This window comes from Neoarius graeffei, chromosome 2, assembly GCF_027579695.1.
Source record: "Neoarius graeffei isolate fNeoGra1 chromosome 2, fNeoGra1.pri, whole genome shotgun sequence".
Lineage (NCBI taxonomy): Eukaryota > Metazoa > Chordata > Actinopteri > Siluriformes > Ariidae > Neoarius > Neoarius graeffei.
In genome coordinates this window covers 58684415-58699615 of record NC_083570.1, presented here as the reverse complement: position 1 = coordinate 58699615, position 15201 = coordinate 58684415, and the positions used below count along the sequence as shown (strand labels likewise).

Genomic DNA, 15201 nt, shown 5'->3' with positions numbered 1-15201 from the left:
CACACACACGTTTGTCTCACTATCCTTGTGAGGACCTTCAACTGACAATTATTACAGTAAATTAATACTGTGCCTGCACCTAAACCTAACCTTAACCTCAGTAATGAAAAGGAAACTTTTGGCTCTTTTCTTTTTAATTTTTGTTACACAAAACAAACAAACATCACTTTCCTTGTGGGGACCATCCAAATGTCCCCACAAGGCTGAAACTGTTAGATTTTACCATTATTGTGGGGACATTTGGTCCTCAGTAGTATTTTAACACACACACACACACACACACACACACACACACACACACACACACACACACACACACACGTTTGTCTCACTATCCTTGTGAGGACCTTCAACTGACAATTATTACAGTAAATTCATGCTGTGCCTGCACCTAAACCTAACCTTAACCTCAGTAATGAAAAGGAAACTTTTTGGCTCTTTTCTTTTTAATTTTTGTGAAAAACAAACAAACAACAACAGCACTTTCCTTGTGGGGACCATCCAAATGTCCCCACAAGGCTGAAACTGTTAGATTTTACCATTATTGTGGGGACATTTGGTCCTCAGTAGTATTTTAACACACACACACACACACACACACACACACACACACACACACACACACGTTTGTCTCACTATCCTTGTGAGGACCTTCAACTGACAATTATTATTACAGTAAATTAATACTGTGCCTGCACCTAAACCTAACCTTAACCTCAGTAATGAAAAGGAGACTTTTTGGCTCTTTTCTTTTTCTTTTTAATTTTTGTTACACAAAACAAACAGCACTTTCCTTGTGGGGACCATCCAAATGCCTCCACAAGGCTGAAACTGTTAGATTTTACTATTATTGTGGGGACAATTGGTCCTCAGTAGTATATAAACACACACACACACGTTTGTCTCACTATCCTTGTGAGGACCTTCAACTGACAATTATTACAGTAAATTAATACTGTGCATGCACCTAAACCTAACCTTAACCTCAGTAATGAAAAGGAAACTTTTTGGCTCTTTTCTTTTTAATTTTTGTTACACAAAACAAACAAACATCACTTTCCTTGTGGGGACCATCCAAATGTCCCCGCAAGGCTGAAACTGTTAGATTTTACTATTATTGTGGGAACATTTGGTCCTCAGTAGTATATAAACACACACACACACACACACACACACACACACACACACACACACACACATGTTTGTCTCACTATCCTTGTGAGGACCTTCAACTGACAATTATTACAGTAAATTCATGCTGTGCCTGCACCTAAACCTAACCCTAACCTCAGTAATGAAAACGAAACTTTTTGGCTCTTTTCTTTTTAATTTTTGTGAAAAAAAACAAACAACAGCACTTTCCTTGTGGGGACCATCCAAATGTCTCCACAAGGCTGAAACTGTTAGATTTTACTATTATTGTGGGGACATTTGGTCCTCAGTAGTATATAAACACACACACACACACACACACACACACACACACACACACACACACACACGTTTGTCTCACTATCCTTGTGAGGACCTTCAACTGACAATTATTACAGTAAATTCATGCTGTGCCTGCACCTAACCCTAACCTTAACCTCAGTAATGAAAAGGAGACTTTTTGGCTCTTTTCTTTTTCTTTTTAATTTTTGTTACACAAAACAAACAGCACTTTCCTTGTGGGGACCATCCAAATGCCTCCACAAGGCTGAAACTGTTAGATTTTACTATTATTGTGGGGACAATTGGTCCTCAGTAGTATATAAACACACACACACACGTTTGTCTCACTATCCTTGTGAGGACCTTCAACTGACAATTATTACAGTAAATTAATACTGTGCCTGCACCTAAACCTAACCTTAACCTCAGTAATGAAAAGGAAACTTTTTGGCTCTTTTCTTTTTAATTTTTGTTACACAAAACAAACAAACATCACTTTCCTTGTGGGGACCATCCAAATGTCCCCGCAAGGCTGAAACTGTTAGATTTTACTATTATTGTGGGAACATTTGGTCCTCAGTAGTATATAAACACACACACACACACACACACACACACACACACACACACACACACACACACACACACACATGTTTGTCTCACTATCCTTGTGAGGACCTTCAACTGACAATTATTACAGTAAATTCATGCTGTGCCTGCACCTAAACCTAACCCTAACCTCAGTAATGAAAACGAAACTTTTTGGCTCTTTTCTTTTTAATTTTTGTGAAAAAAAAAACAAACAACAGCACTTTCCTTGTGGGGACCATCCAAATGTCTCCACAAGGCTGAAACTGTTAGATTTTACTATTATTGTGGGGACATTTGGTCCTCAGTAGTATATAAACACACACACACACACACACACACACACACACACACACACACACACACACACACGTTTGTCTCACTATCCTTGTGAGGACCTTCAACTGACAATTATTACAGTAAATTAATACTGTGCCTGCACCTAAACCTAACCTTAACCTCAGTAATGAAAAGGAAACTTTTTGGCTCTTTTCTTTTTAATTTTTGTTACACAAAACAAACAAACATCACTTTCCTTGTGGGGACCATCCAAATGTCCCCGCAAGGCTGAAACTGTTAGATTTTACTATTATTGTGGGAACATTTGGTCCTCAGTAGTATATAAACACACACACACACACACACACACACACACACACATGTTTGTCTCACTATCCTTGTGAGGACCTTCAACTGACAATTATTACAGTAAATTCATGCTGTGCCTGCACCTAAACCTAACCCTAACCTCAGTAATGAAAACGAAACTTTTTGGCTCTTTTCTTTTTAATTTTTGTGAAAAAAAAAACAAACAACAGCACTTTCCTTGTGGGGACCATCCAAATGTCTCCACAAGGCTGAAACTGTTAGATTTTACTATTATTGTGGGGACATTTGGTCCTCAGTAGTATATAAACACACACACACACACACACACACACACACACACGTTTGTCTCACTATCCTTGTGAGGACCTTCAACTGACAATTATTACAGTAAATTAATACTGTGCCTGCACCTAAACCTAACCTCAGTAATGAAAAGAAAACTTTTTGGCTCTTTTCTTTTTCTTTTTAATTTTTGTTACACAAAACAAACAAACAGCACTTTCCTTGTGGGGACCATCCAAATGTCCCCGCAAGGCTGAAACTGTTAGATTTTACCATTATTGTGGGGACATTTGGTCCTCAGTAGTATATAAACACACACACACACACACACGTTTGTCTCACTATCCTTGTGAGGACCTTCAACTGACAATTATTACAGTAAATTCATGCTGTGCCTGCACCTAAACCTAACCCTAACCTCAGTAATGAAAAGGAGACTTTTTGGCTCTTTTCTTTTTAATTTTTGTGAAAAAAAAACCAAAAACAAACAAACAGCAACAGCACTTTCCTTGTGGGGACCATCCAAATGTCTCCGCAAGGCTGAAACTGTTAGATTTTACTATTATTGTGGGGACATTTGGTCCTCAGTAGTATATAAACACACACACACACACACACACTCCAGAATCCCACTCGTGTCCGGTTCCGTTGCCGGGTGTTTTCATCAACCAGCAGCTACTACAAACCTCCTCACCATCACAGCACAGCGACTCTGCAGTGTGTGTGTGTGTGTGTGTGCAGGGAGCCAAGCTACAGCCGTGAAAACATTTCTTGCTCATTTCTGTGACTTCATGAGCCCTTTAAAGCTGTAATGTGACGCCTTGTGGCGTTTCCTCCCTCGGCGTCTCCATTGCAGCTCCATCTCGCTAAGTTGAACCCAAAGGGACGGGAACCTGGGAACCTCTCCCCTTCTTCTGCCTCTGCTTCCCCCAGCAGCGCGTCTCAATGTGTCTCCTGCAGGACAACTCACACCTTCTCTCTGGGCTTCTGCTTTTCTCGGCGTTTTGCTGTGAAATTCCTGCACGGTTTTCTAGTTGAACTTTGCAGCAAAGAGCAGCTTCCTCCTTTTCCCTTCGTGGTTTTACACACACATCTATATTTTTGTACTTTTTTGTTTGTTTCTTGTGGAAGTGATGGCGGAGCTGCGAGCGCGTCTGCTGCTCCTTTTCATTTCAGGTCTTACTCTCAGGTCTCTTGCAGATAAAGGTAAGATTGCATTCGACTCTGTCATTTCCAGACCTTTTCTTTCTCCCATTTCCTGTTTTAGTGTGAAATCTGCCAGGTTTTGATTCATTTGTTGCTGATCCTCTGTGATCTGAAGGCTTCAGAAAGGTTTGTACCACCAGGAGAACAACACTGCAGTGTTCCTCATGAGGGTCCAGGGCTGGTGATACTTTTATTACTATTAACCCATTCCCCCCCCAAGAATTACAGTCTTTCAGTATGTACTTATGATTAATATTACTATTTGAACCTCTGTTGGGGGTCTTGAGCCCCTGTTTGGTGAATTATTACAAGGAAAAGCAAATAAGTCAGTCCACACTGCATTCAACACCATGATGGGTGTTTAGATTTGTTCCAGGGAAAACTGAGTGGTGAGACGAGGAGAGATCGGGCTGAAGAGTCGTGTGTCTGGAGGAGTGTTCAGAAGGAGTGATGGATGGATTTGAAGTAGTCACATCACACCAGTATCTGGTCTTTGAGGGGGGAAAAAACCCTCACCAACAACAAACCCTCAATTTTCCAACATCTGTTTTACAGACTTTTGACGTCCTCTGCATCTGTGTCATTTTTAACATGAGCAATAGATAGATAGATAGATAGATAGATAGATAGATAGATAGATAGATTTGGCACTGAATGTTTGAGCTCTTGTATTTGTAGAAGTGACTGTGTGTGTGCTGGAGAATGTTTCGTTCATGTAGCACGTTTCGAGTTACCAACCAAAAGTTCGTCTTGAAAACAAGTTTCGTCTGTTTAAACACACACACGTTCTGGTGTCCGTCAAAGTCCTCTCAGAAAGACTCTCGATAATCTGTCTTGACACTTCCAGAAGGTTTCGTAAAGGAATTTCTCTTTGTCGAACTTTTATATGTACCTTGGAATGAAACGTGTCTTCAGGAGGACCATGATGCGACAAAGCAATACATCAGCAAGCGCGAAGACATGAACGTGTGAGACGAGTGCAACGTTTTGTTCGTTCATTCATTTGTTCGTTCATTCATCTTCAGCCACGATGGATTCAGAGCTGGAATACTGCTACGAGGAAGCGATACACTCTGGATAGTAGCATTCCGCAGAGCACCATGCACACCCATAGAACACTTGGGGGCAATTTAGCATAGTCCATTTACTGGCAAATGTTTTTTTTTTATTTAAAGAAGTGGGAGGAAAGCAGAGAACCCAGAGGAAACCCACATGGACACATGGAGAACTGGCGAAAGGTCAAACACAGGATTGAACCGAGGACCCTGAAGCTGTGAGGTGGCATCGCTGTCCATAAAGGGCAAGAGACTAAATGTAAAAATACAAGAACAATGCAGGCTACATACTTAGGACAGTAAAACAATATTGGGCGGAAGAAACCAGTTCAAGCAACTGTCTGAACTATAAACTGTAGATTCTGTTTTTAGCCTAGTTGGCGCTTTGGTTCTGTTATCTGATGCCTCTCTTTGATTTGGGATCATTTTGGTCGAACACTGACAATATGCGTGATATGTACTCCAGTAATTCTCTGGAGAAAGAAGCAAAGCAGCAGTGTGGTATTGCTTATTTGCAGATGACTTTTAGATTAGATTTTATTGGGCTGTGTAGCTTTGGATTAAACATTGGTGCTGCAGAACTGAAAGAGCCTGATGAAATGAAGTGTAAATATCCCCTTATTACATTATCATTAGGTGTAGTTAGTTTATCATTAGGATTTCTTTTTCTTAATTGCATATGGCAGGCCAAGTAATGAGTAGAAATGGAGACATCTGTAACTAGAACGATCTCCGTTGTCACACTTGAGCTCTCTGCAGGGGGTCGGGGGGGTCGTCTTTGATCTCCAAAGCAGCTTAATCCTAATCAGTGTTGGTGAAGATGACAGACGTTTTACTGCCATCTCACCAAACCCGATGGGAAATAAGTGTCCTCGCTCGCAGAGATATACTACTACTTAGCATTGTGCTGAGGTTCGAGTGACTGCAGCTGATCAAGAATACCCACACACTCGCTCACTCGCCCACACACACACCAACACGTCCTATCCGTGTGCTCTTGTCTACGTGTGAATGGGAGAGGCAGCAGGGTGTCTGCAGGCTTCTCTCAGCTGTCGCTCTGCTGCCTCTCACATCTTCCCCTCATTCTAGCTTACTGCCTGAGATGGATTAATCAACCTGGCTAATTAAACCCATGCGTAAACATGTAGACACGGACAGGGCAGGGTATTCATTCAAGCGCTCATTTGGGGCACGATGCAATTCATTGAGCACTGCTCATTCAGCTATGGAGAATGGACGAGGATTCTTTTTTTTTTGGCAAATCTTTGTCAGTGGTGTGGTGTTTAATTCTCTCAAATGATTTTTCACTTCTTCAAATTAACTCAACTAAACGTTTTAAGAAGCTTGCATGCTTTAGTGTTTAATCCCAAATGATCCTGACTGGTTTTGAACTTCTAGCACATGTTTGTGCTATTTTGTCCAACCTTGCTTGCTTGGATGAGTATCCTATAACTCATGTTGGCGAGACGTTCTGGAACCCATGTTGAGTGGCAGGAGAACACGCTGGAACGCTGCGGCTTGGATAGGAGACGTGACTGAGGCCAGTAAATTTGTGGGTGTGGGATAGATGGCAGATTCCAGGCTCAGCTGCATCTCATGCTGCTGTTTATCATGGCAGAACATCTTTGGCTTGTTAAGGGTTTCTCTTGGTTTCTCCAAACGTTCTGAGTGAATAGAAAGCCTAGCTGTTTATTGGTGCTTATTCAACACCTCTGTTGATTTTTTGAAGCTCTACTGTGAAGACTATGAAAAAGTAGAATTAAGGGTTAAAGGCCAAAGCTTGACTTTAACTTGGTCAACACAGCTTTTGTTGACAGCTGCCTGACAGGCCAAGAGGCTTGGAATGAAAAAGTGAAACATCCAGGGGGCGGTGGGCAAAGCTGTGTATGGGAATTGAAACTGACGGTCTTGACAACCATTCGTGAGAAATTGAAAGGGCCGTCTTTCAGTCCACTTTGAGGCTTATCTAGAGTCTTGTGTTATAGATTGTGCTTTTTTCCTCCAGCGTTCAGAATTGTATCATGAAATGTTAATTTTGTTAAGAATTCAAATTAAAAAGTCAATTTTAATCTGAAAACTAAATAAAAAATGGACTACTGGACTAAAGTTGTGGAAAAGCCAAAGGTGACGATCTACACACTGGTCTGAAGTGTGCACATACTAACTACTTATTAACTGAGTGTGAGGTCTTTATGGGAAAATATCGGACCAAGGTCTTGCTCAGTCCGTACAAAAAGTCTGATATTTTCCCGTAAAGACCTCGCAAGCGAGGTTAATAAGGAGTTTATTATATGACTTGTTTATTTCTAAGATTAAAATAGACGGTCATGATAATGAGGCGTGACGCTGCTTTCAGTCACGTCATATTTGTAATGCAGTTGAGTCACGCATGCAGAATAAACGGCTAGCGGTTTCAAAACTGAATTTCTGTGAGCGGTTAGCGGTTTCTGAAAGCTCTTCGTGGCTCATTTTTTGAATAACTCTGTGATTCTTGTTTGTCTTTTGTGTTTTGGCTGTTTTTGATTCCGTTTTGATTTCCAGTTAATCTTTTTTGTTTGTTTGTTTTGTTTTTGTTTTTTTGCAACGTTGAAAGCCAGCGCCTTGGAAAGAAAGTCCGTAATCACTCACGGGCATTATGGGAAAATTCTGCCCGCCAAGGAACCAATCAGAGTGCGCAGTTTTACCGGATGTAGCTTGTGCCATATAATAATATATTTTATAGACGTTTTCACTACAAACAACTTTGCTCAAACCTGGCTGCTAACGCGCATGAATTTAAAATAAGTGAAGCGAAGAAAAGGTGTGTGATACTTGCACTTAAAGATTGAGGTTTAGTACATATGATAAATGCTGTGTTGTTTATTAAAGCAAGAATCCACTTGAAGGTGTGTGCTACAGTAATTTTTATCACTCCGCATCATCTCATGCCTAACAAAATGCATTTACCCAGAATATGATCAATGTAACGCACACCCTCGAGTGGTTTACTGCTTTTATAAAACTGTGGCCAGAACAATATGATAAAATCTAGTGTTCACTGTGTTATTGAATTTATTTTTGTTATACACAGTTTGTGCGTCATGCCATGTAGTCTGTTGACCATAGGCTTTGGTTGCTCAGCAGCATAACAAAGATTAGGGCATTATATGGATAGAATAATGGATTAAGTGTTATATTAACATTTATATTGGTTTGGTGAGTTAATACAGAATTACTGTGATCCAGTCGCAAGTTTGTGTAAATCAAGGATTTTCCACTAGCTTTGAACGTGGCTCAGTCAGTTAATCAATTCAGAACCAAAAGTACCCATTTTTTAATTTTCTTCATACTACAGTGAGGTTGACTTCTCCAATCTGATTGGTCAGACGTTCTATAATAGCGGCACTAACAATAGTGTAATTTTAACCACAGGTTTATATTAATGTGCTCATTCTAATACATTCATTATTATTTCTATAGTAACACCTCATTCATAGGGACCTGAATGGCAGATGATCTAATAAACTGTTTTAAAGGTAGACTGCCTTTCAGATTTTTCAAGCGTAGGTCATAAAAAGAATTTTCCCTGACACCCAATTATTTTTGTTTAGTGAACTGAAAATTACTGAATTTGAATCGCAGACTTCCAATTTTATTAGTTTTTTAAAACGGAACAATTAATGAATTTAGGGCCATGTGGCCCTAAATTCTCCACTATTTTTTCCTGCTTCACCATTCAAGATACTATGTCATGCATCACATGGTGGGCTTTCCCCGTTCATGCAAGGCATTGTGGGATACAAATTTGAAACAGAAGAGGAAAATGGAGGACGTGAGTGTGCAAATGAAACACGAAAGACTACAGTACACGGTACAGTAACGGAAAGCGAGAAGAAAAGACGTTATGTTGTGAAGGAAAGGAAACGCAGGACCAAACGAATAAATATCGGCAGTCAGCGAGCACCTCGGTGTGATCAGCTGTTCGTTTAGTGACAGAATGATGTAACTGTCAGTGCACGGTCAAGGTAAACCTGTAGATGGCAGTAATGCAACACTGTGGATGCCAGCTGATGTAAAACCCAAAAGAAGAAGAAAAAGGCAAACCTGTGCATGCGCACACGGACTTCCTCTGTCTGTTTGACTGCGCGAAGCGAGCGATTTCATGCACATTATTTGCTTGGGAATCTCCTCAAATTAAATAACTTCCCAGCCACAGAATGGCCTCATATTTTGTGAGATATTACAGAAATAAACATATATCACAATGACCACATTTCAGAGGGAACTGAATTTCACCGATTTTATGAAATCGAAAGGCCGTCTAGCTTTAAAAGCATGATTTTATTTAAAAAAAAATTAATTGTTGATTATTACAAGGCTTTCTGGAAGGAGATTTTAGTGTTTGAGTCTTGGGTGTCAGTGATGGCAGTCAATAAGTTTTCTGCAGTGGAAATGTCTTCAGGAAAGGGGGCTTTGCGCTTTCTGATATTTTTTTTCTGTAACATATAGCATTTTTTTATCTTAATAACCTTGAGAAAAGGTGCTTTCAGACCAAACAGTTCGAAGGACTTATTGAGTTGACCTGCCCACTAGGACGCTCTCCGAGAACGACATGCATTCAAGGGCTTTCTTTCTGTTTGCATTCATACGGTCAGTTGGAACGCTGAAGTGATGTGAGCTGGCCGATGGTTGCTATAGCGACGTCATTAGTTTGTTGTTTTCATATGAGTGTGCGTCTTGTCCACCAGTGTTTTTGTTCAGCTGTGAAAACAGCAGATTAGCAACAGTGGGGTTTAAACTTGTCCATTTTGATGTGTCGCGTTTCAGTCGTACAGTGGATATAAAAAGTGTACACACCCCGTTAAAATGATAGGTTTTTCTGATGTAAAAAAAAAAGTGAGACCACGATAAATAATTTCAAAACTTTTCCCACCTTTAATGTGATCTATAACCTGTACAATTCAATAGAAAAACAAACAAATCTGTTGGGGGGGAAACCATAAAAAATAAAAAATGTACAATAAGCTGGTTGCATAAGTGTGCACACCCTTAAACTAATACTCTGTTGAAGCACCTTTTGATTTAATTACAGCATTCAGGCTTTTTGGGTTCACACCAGCCATCAATTAAAATGACTCTGATTAACCCCAAATAAAGTTCAGACATTTACTCCGTTGCCTCCTCCAGCAAAAGCCAGCGTTCACAGAGAGCTTACAAAGCAGCAAAGGGATCTCATTGTTGAAAGGTATCAGTCAGGAGAAGGGGACAAAAACATTTCCACGGCATTAGATACACCATGGAGCACAGTGAAGACAGTCATCAAGAAGTGGAGAAAATATGGGACAACGGTGACATTACCGAGAACTGGACGTCCCTCCAAAATTGATGAAAAGACGAGATGAAAACTGGTCAGGGAGGCTGCCGAGAGGCCTACAGCAACACTGAAGGAGCTGCAGGAATTTCTGGCAAGTACTGGTTGTGTACTACATGTGACAACAATCTCCCGTATTCTGGACTATGTGGTAGGGTCAAAGAAAACATCCAGGCTTGGCTAAATTTTGCAAAAAAAATACATCAACTCTCCCAAAAGCATGTGGGAAAATGTGTTCTGGTCTGATGAAACCAAGGTTGAACTTTTTGGCCTCAATTCCAAAAGGTATTATAGAAATCATTCAAGGTGGGTGGAGCACAGAAGCACGGCAGGCCAGAACTAAGTTCTCTTAAACTCTTTTTATTTGCACTTTTCAGTGTCTACTTTGCTCTCCCAGTCACACACACACAAGCGTTCTGGTTGGGGAGAGGGCTCCCTTCCTCTGCTCTCCCTCTCCTCTTATAGGGTGCGGTCACTGGGGAAGACACACAAACACAGGTTAATTCCCGTCAGGTGCAGTGATTCTGTCACTTACCTTCCCTGACTCTGCCTTCCATTCACAGACTGCCGCTTGACCATGCCCCTGCTGCCACAGGTATGTTTGGCGCAAAAACAACACTGCGCATCACCAAAAGAACACCATACCCACGGTGAAGCATGGTGGTGGCAGCATCATGTTTTGGGGTTGTTTTTCTTCAGCTGGAACAGGGGCTTTAGTCAAGGTGGAGGGAATTATGAACAGTTCTAAATACCAGTCGATTCTGGCCCAAAACCTTCAGGTGTCTGCTAGAAAGCTGAAGATGAAGAGGAATTTCATCTTTCAGCATGACATGTCCCAGCCAGAGCCCAGACCTAAATCCAATTGAAAATCTGTGGGGTGACCTGAAGAGGGCTGTGCACAAGAGATGCTCTCGCAATCTGACAGATTTGGAGCACTTTTGCAAGGAAGAGTGGGCAAATATTGCCAAGTCTAGATGTGGCAGGCTGATAGACTCTGACCCAAAAAGACTGAATGCTGTAATTAAATCAAAAGATGCTTCAACAGAGTATTAGTTTAAGGGTGTGCACACTTATGCAACCAGCTTATTGTACATTTTTTATTTTTTATGTTTCCCCCCCAACAGATTTGTTTGTTTTTTCAATTGAATTGTACAGGTTATAGATCACATTAAAGGTGGGAAAAGTTTTGAAATTATTTATCGTGGTCTCATAGGTTTTTCTGATCTCATCTCATCTCATTATCTGTAGCCGCTTTATCCTGTTCTACAGGGTCGCAGGCAAGCTGGAGCCTATCCCAGCTGACTACGGGCAAAAGGCGGGGTACACCCTGGACAAGTCGCCAGGTCATCACAGGGCTGACACATAGACACAGACAACCATTCACACTCACATTCACACCTACGCTCAATTTAGAGTCACCAGTTAACCTAACCTGCATGTCTTTGGACTGTGGGGGAAACCGGAGCACCCGGAGGAAACCCACGCGGACACGGGGAGAACATGCAAACTCCACACAGAAAGGCCTTCGCCAGCCACGGGGCTCGAACCCGGACCTAACCACTACACCACCGTGCCGCCCCCCTGCCAGTTTTTCTGATGTAAAAAAAATTATCATTTTAACGGGGTGTGTATACTTTTTATATCCACTGTATGTTTCTAAAGAAAAGGATTGTTCCACTGTGCTGTAGAAAGGGGGAGACCAGGAAGTGTTACGTGCTGAGAGTAAATTCTTTATTTTACAACATGAAGAGCAAATTTGTAGTGGAAAATAGTGTTTGATGAAAATCTGGTTGCCTGACATGTGAGTGTGGATTATTATTTTATAGGCTGAGGGTTTTCTTACGTGATGGCGAAAACAGACAAGAACATTTAGTTTAAGTAAGATTTTTATTATATTTCATTTAGAGGCATCAAAATTGCATTGAATTTCCTCCATCGTGTATAGGCTCAGTAATGCCTGGAGTTCGCTGTTGATCCATTTGTCCTTTTTGTTCGTTTTTTAATGCTAATGTTAAGAGCTGTTGGCTAACTTTGGCTAGCTTTGGTTAACATTGGGTGTTGGCAGCCTGCATTAGCTCATGTGTTCGACCCGTCATCTGGACTAATCACCGTTCACTTTCACCACTCATGGTTCGTCTTGTGCTGGGAGAGTACCTACCCTGAAATAGGAGCTAAAAAAGTCCTTCAAAACAGCATTCTAAGAGCTGCAGTCATTTTCAGTTCGTGCAGTGTGGATACACAAAAGGGGCAGTGTCCTCCAACAGTTCCGGGAACTGTGGAAAAGTTCCTTTGGTCTGAAAGTGAAAGAGATAGAGGGAACCTAATGAGTCCAGCTCGAGTGCATACTATCATTAATGCAAAAAGGAGACGCACCAAATACAGAGAAACTCTGAACTTCATGTTAATATTTCAGAGATTCTACTTTTCACTCGCGGCTTTATCAATAATATAATTTGTAATGAAAACTGTTATTAAATTAGAAATGAATGCAAAATAAAAGCATTTTCACTCGTGCTCTCGGGCTTCTGGACCCCGCTGTATGTGTGTGTGGCTGAAGGTTTGTGCAGCGTATACAATTTTACACCGAATCTCACACATACAGGAGAGGATTTTCTCTAGAATGAGGTGTGTACCTCTCTGAGTACAACAAAAACACTGCTGATCCCTGTGCCATGTCTTCTTAGCACTGCAGTGTGTGTGTGCTAGAAAGGAGTGGTCCTGGAGAGCGGGGGTAGTGGCCCAAAGGTGAAGCCTGATGGGAAAATCGAGAGCTTAAATATTTCTCCTGCCACTGGTGTTGCTTGAGTATGGCCCTCTTCATCTAGTCAGCTCAGTTTTTTTTTTTTTTTTAGATTTTTTTGGGGCTTTTTTCACCTTTATTGGATAGGACAGTGTAGAGATAGGAAATGAGCAGGAGAGAGAGACGGGGAGGGAATTGGGAAATGACCTCAGGTCGGACTCGAACCCAGGTCCCTGGATTTATGGTATGGCACCTTATCCACCTGAGCCATGACACCCCCCCAAGCTCATTTTTAATCCGCTTTGGGTAAAATCATCTGCCAAGTGAATCTCTGAAATGTAAACGGATGGAGTGGCGTCCGTTTGCGGGAACTGCTAATATGGAGGCTTTACCACTTGCTTGTCAGTTTTGCGTCACATGTTAAAAAAGGAAACGTGTACAGCTCTTGCTTTATAGCAAGCCTCAGATCTCGACGATAAAACCAGATTGATCAAAAATGCAATTCCAGCCTGATGTGGAAACATGTTGAAATGATGTTCTTGAACTGCTGGGGAAACCATATATACTTTCACCTTCCATGAATGAATGATTTAAGAGATTAAAGCCGGTAGTAATGCTGTGCTTTACAGTAGCGCTACACACAGGCCACAGTGGTCGTAAAATGCACTCAGGCTTGGCAGTGGCTTGTGAATGATAAACTGACCTTTCCTTCTCATTAGTTTTATGGAGTATCAGCTTCATCTCTCCAGGGAAGGGCCTTTTCATGGTTCTGTGTGATATAACTTTTTTTTTTTTGTCTTTGGAGAAAAACAAGCGAATGCCCTTAAAACCCACTGGGCAAGACGTAGCCGAGTAAAAGACAAGTGGAAAATGTTACTTTGTCATGTGGCACTAAAGCAAATGAACACTTCATTGGTACAGGTTTGGTACATCATAAAATATTTGCTTACGGTTTCCCATTTTCAAAAAGGAGAACACATGAAATTCAACAATTTTTTAATTTTTACCCCGACTCTCACACAGTTTACACACAGTTTCTTTGCCTTTGGCTATTAAATACATGGTGGTGTAGTGGTTAGCACTATTGCCTCACAGTAAAAAGGTTCTGGGTTTGAACCCAGTGGCCAATGGGGCCTTTCTGTGTGGAGTTTGCATGTTCTCTCTAGGCCCTTTTCCACTACCCTTTTTCAGCTCACTTCAGCCCGACACGGCTCGCGTTTCGACTACCAAAAACCAGCACGACTCAGCTCGCTTCAGCCCTGCTTAGCCCCTAAAACTCGCACGGTTTTGGAGTAGGGCTGAAGCGAGCCAAGCCGTGCCGAGTGAGGCTGGAGGCGTGAGCAGACACTCCCCTGTGCACTGATTGGTGAGGAGGAGTGTCCTCACATGGCCACACACGCCCCGCGAGCACGCTGGGATCTGTAAACACCGCAAACCCGGAAGAAGAAGAATTATGAATTACGAGAATTTCTGAAGCCTTATGCGCCTCGCCTCATCTATACGCTCTTGCCAGTATCTGTCCGCGTTGTCGGTGACAACAAGCCACAGCACCAAGACCAGCAACACTAACGACTCCATGTCCTCCATGTTTATTGTTTACTATCCGGGTCGTGAGACTACCGCTTAAAAGATCACTGATGTCACTGTTTGCGCTGCTTAACGACATCACCTGACGTCCACCCACTTTCGCTAACTCCACCCAATGTGTCCACCCACTTCCAGCCAGCACGGTTCAGCGCGGTTGTAGTCGAAATGCAACTCCAACAGCCCCGCTCAGCCCGACTCAGCACGGCACGGCTCAGCCCGACTCAGCCGCGTTTGTAGTGGAAAAGCGGCATAAGTGTGGGTTTTCTCCGGGTGCTCTGGATCCCCCACAGTCTAAAGACATGCAGGTTAGGCTAATTGGTGGCTCTAAAGTGAGTGTGAATGGTTATTTG

At 41.8% G+C, this 15201-nt stretch overlaps 1 protein-coding gene across 6 annotated transcripts in view; it reads left to right on the top strand.

Annotated features, from left to right (window-relative positions):
- The first annotated feature begins 3760 nt into the window (after window positions 1-3760).
- The window catches only part of neo1b (neogenin 1b), a 329393-nt gene continuing 317952 nt past the window's right edge, over window positions 3761-15201 (top strand). For all 6 annotated transcript variants that reach the window (XM_060914523.1, XM_060914522.1, XM_060914525.1 and 3 more), the window contains exon 1: window positions 3761-4119. In XM_060914523.1, coding sequence (XP_060770506.1) covers window positions 4047-4119 — 73 coding nt within the window. In that variant the 5' untranslated portion in view covers window positions 3761-4046. The remainder of the gene's footprint in view (window positions 4120-15201) is intronic.